The sequence below is a fragment of the Formica exsecta genome, unplaced genomic scaffold (assembly GCF_003651465.1).
Source record: "Formica exsecta isolate Colony F162 unplaced genomic scaffold, ASM365146v1 scaffold365, whole genome shotgun sequence".
NCBI lineage: Eukaryota > Metazoa > Arthropoda > Insecta > Hymenoptera > Formicidae > Formica > Formica exsecta.
In genome coordinates, this window is record NW_021850897.1 from 1305976 (window position 1) to 1310037 (window position 4062).

Below are 4062 nucleotides of genomic sequence, written 5' to 3' on the forward strand. Positions count from 1 at the left end.
TAGCTTTTATTAATTATGCGTTACTTGTTGTTAGAAACCGCGCTGCATTTTATGAAGCTGACTACTCCGAAAGTAATCTTCTGTACTGAGAAACCCGTGAACGTTATCTTGAGTACAATAAAAAAGATTAATTGCAATCCAACTATTGTGGTTTTCGGCAATCATCCCGATGCGATCTCATTTTCCGACATTTTAAACATGTACAGCGATGCGGAAGTGGCAAATTTTCGATATGTCGATGTCGATGACATCAAGCAAACGGCGTGCATCATGCACTCGTCAGGCACCACGGGAATGCCAATGCCGAAGGGCGTGGAAATATCCAATTATAGTCTATTGTGCGGCAACGACAAAAAAGACTTCGATATAAATAATGAAGTGTCAATGTGGTTTTCATCACTTTACTGGATTAGCGGGATAAAGTTGAATCTAAAATCGATCGTGCAAGGCACCAAAGTGATTGTATATCCGGAATTTGATGAGGAGATGACGTGTCAATTGATTGAGAAATATAAAGTGAGAGTCGTAAGCAAGAGTTATATACAATCTTATTTTTAAGAATTTTTTCCACTAAAGTTATTAAAGAGCAAATAATGTGAAATTTCTGTTTTTCTGTTTTAAAAATTAATAATAACTAAAATATATCAGAATAATTGAATTTTTTGCTAAAGGTCTTTTCATAAATAGTGTGTAATATTAATGTTGCTCTTACTCACGCATTCCGTGATAAAGTTAAGTACTTTTTTCAAACAAAATTTAATGTTGTATAGATTTAGCATTATTAAAAAAATGCCAATAATTTGTTATTAAAACTTATTTATTATTTATCATCCGAAGACGCGTTTATCAGAAATAAATGCCTACTATCACGACAAATGCTAAACTTAACATGTGATGAAACTTTACTGATGATAATTGATGATAATAATACACATATGATAAAGATGAGTAATGTAATACACATATGGTAATAACGATACTAATAATAATGATACAAATGATAATCTAAATAACTTTAAGTTATACACACACACACAAGTTCTAAAAATATTGAAAATATTATCTTCTTACATATTGCGATAATGCGTATTCATTAAATAAATATAATATGTTTCATATACATTTTTGCGCTTGACTTGGATATTGTATGCAGAATCATCATTCTTTTCTTTTTATCTTGCTAGGTAAAAGTGATTTTTTTAAGCTCGAGTATGATTAATCGGTTTCTCAGAGCGGATTGTGTAAAGAAGTATTCATTATTATCTTTGAAAGTCATAATTTGTAGCGGTGCAATAATCAAGCCAAAAACACAAAAAGAAATGAGACGTATTTTACCGCATGTTCAAATATTACAAATTTACGGTAGGTATCATTTTAATGTAATGAAATATTATAAATATAATATTAATATATAATAAACAATATCTAATAAATAAAAAGATTTATTTTAAAAATTCGATTACTTATCTTGTGTTTTTAGGAATGACAGAAATCGCTGGAGTTGGGACAATGCAGCTTTTGCATCACAAAGATGGGTCTTGCGGAACGGTAGTTGAAAATGTGCAAATGAAGACCGTAGACCCAGAAAACGGGAAAGTCCTTGGACCGAATAAACCAGGAGAATTATGGATAAAGACGGCTTACATGATGAATGGCTACTACAGGAACCCTGAAGCGACAAAGAATACTATTGACGAGGAAGGTAAAAAAAACTCTCTTTCTGTTCGCACGCGCGTAACCCTGTCAGTAATATATAATTAAATTAAATTAAATTAATGTTATTTATGTGAAATATTTATTTATGTCAATAAATTATGTAACGTAAATTTAATTAATAATAATAAAATATCCCATAAAGTAAGTTTGAATTTTTTTTAGGATGGTTGCATTCGGATGACATCGGTTATTTTGATGAAGACGGGGAACTTTTCGTTATCGATAGGATAAAAGAGCTTATAAAGTACAGAGGATATCACATCTCACCTGGGGAAATTGAAGGTGTCTTATCGTCACATCCAGCTGTATTAGAAGTTGCAGTAATAGGAGTGCTTCATGCAACAGATAATGAACATCCTCTTGCTTATGTTACTAAAAGACCCGGTGCAAAGGTACAATCTTGTTGCAATTATAAGACATTAATGAGCAAGATTCTATGAAATAATACCTTAGCAATCGCGAATTGAAAAGTTTTGTAAATCGTTCAAATAGTTTCTTTAAAGATTTTAATATATATGTATATAATACAATTTTTAATAAGTTTATTTCTAAGATTTTTTTTTGTTTCTTTTGATTCTTTAAACATATTAGAATAAACATGTGTGTATAAATTTCTTTTATTAATATAATAAATATGTCTTAGATTAATACATGTAAGTTAATTTAAATATTAATTATACAAAAAATTTTTTAACAAATTAATTTTTGAGATTTTTTGATTCTTTAAAAATAATTTAGAAACAGACATGTGTGTAATCTTTTTTTAACGTATACAGGATGTCCGTAATGATCAGGACCAAATTCATTCAATGTGTTAATGAAGTCGAGTAAGTGAAAAAAATTCCTATAAACTTACATCCAAAAATGCTTTTTTAAAGAGCTATAAACGTTCAAAAATGAACAAGTAAAATTTTTCTTATAATTTAGACGGAATTGTTGACATATTATGCATATTGCATAATTCAGAAGAAGCGTAGTCGTTCATTGTAATCGCAAAAATAAAATCACAACGACTCAAACATTAAAATTATGATATTTATTATGAACAAATTAGAGTCTAATAGAAGCAAAGACATATGACAGAAGTTTAGAGACTGTTTAGAAATTTAGACTTAAGTAAATAATAACTGAGAATTATTTATTTCCGAGTTACCAATTCCGTCTAATATAGTTTAAAACTCTAATAAAGTTATAAGAAAAATTTTGCTTGCTTATTTTTAAAAGCTTTTAACTCTTCAATAAAGCATATTCGGACATAGGTTTATATGAACTTTTTTTTACCTACTCTATTAACATATGTGTATTATATAAATTTGGTTCCAACCTTTACTTGATTGGATACTTTGTATATATATAAAAAATTTTAGAAAAATTAATACATACACGTGCAGGTTAATTTAAATATTAATTATATGTTCATTTATGTTGAGAAAATACAGTTATTTTTATAGATTAATTTTTAATAAAACAAAATTTCTTAAAAGATAAAATACGTTATGCTGGTGCGATGCAGTTAAATTGTGTATATATATATCTGTATAGGTGACGGAGCAAGAATTAATAGACTTGGTGACAAATAATATGATGGATCAATATAGACTTCGTGCTGGAGTTATATTTTTGGACGCTTTACCCTATACAGATACAGGCAAAATTGCGAGAAAAGAATTGAGAGAAATGGCTAAGAAACTAGCCGTCGAGTAAAATAACAGCATATATTTATATTTTCTATAATTATTGTTATAATTATATATAATTATTATTTTTTATTTTTTTTGATAATTGTATAAGATTTAAAAATTTATATAATTATTTCACGAACAATTTTAGATTAAAATACATAATTAAGATGGCTATTTTGTTTGTTACAAAATTTTTCAAATGTATGCACACAATTAAATTCTGAAAATTTCGTCCAGTGGAAAGCGAGGAGGACAATCTTGAAAATTTAAATAATACTCTATCAAAAAGTAATAATCGGATTTTACACTAAAAATAATCCTTTATTTAATTTTGTTTTTGAATTATACAATACGATACAATCATACAGAAATTGTGTCATGAAGAAAAAATTGTACAGCGTCAATTGATTTATATAAATTTAAAGTCAAACTGACTTTTTTCCAGAATAAGTTAATTAAATATTCAAGAGGGTATCCATATTATCTTTCAAACATTTTTAAATACTTCTTTACAAATTTTGTGTACATTTGATGGTGGCATGATTGTATGAAGAGTTTGTATTTTCTGTTTTATGTTTTCTTTGATTATTGGAGAAATATCTGATCTTTAACATAAAAATTAATGGGGAGAAGACCAAATAAAATTTATTCATTGAGAAATTAT

At 27.6% G+C, this 4062-nt stretch overlaps 1 protein-coding gene across 1 annotated transcript; it reads left to right on the forward strand.

The window, feature by feature from the left end:
• On the forward strand, positions 1-3420 carry LOC115239124 (4-coumarate--CoA ligase 1-like). The gene is made up of 5 exons (XM_029813483.1): positions 1-516; positions 1185-1362; positions 1481-1702; positions 1879-2108; positions 3259-3420. Exons 1-5 carry the CDS (start codon positions 16-18, stop codon positions 3418-3420), a joined length of 1293 nt encoding a protein of 430 aa, XP_029669343.1. The 5' UTR covers positions 1-15.
• Positions 3421-4062: the final 642 nt, after the last annotated feature.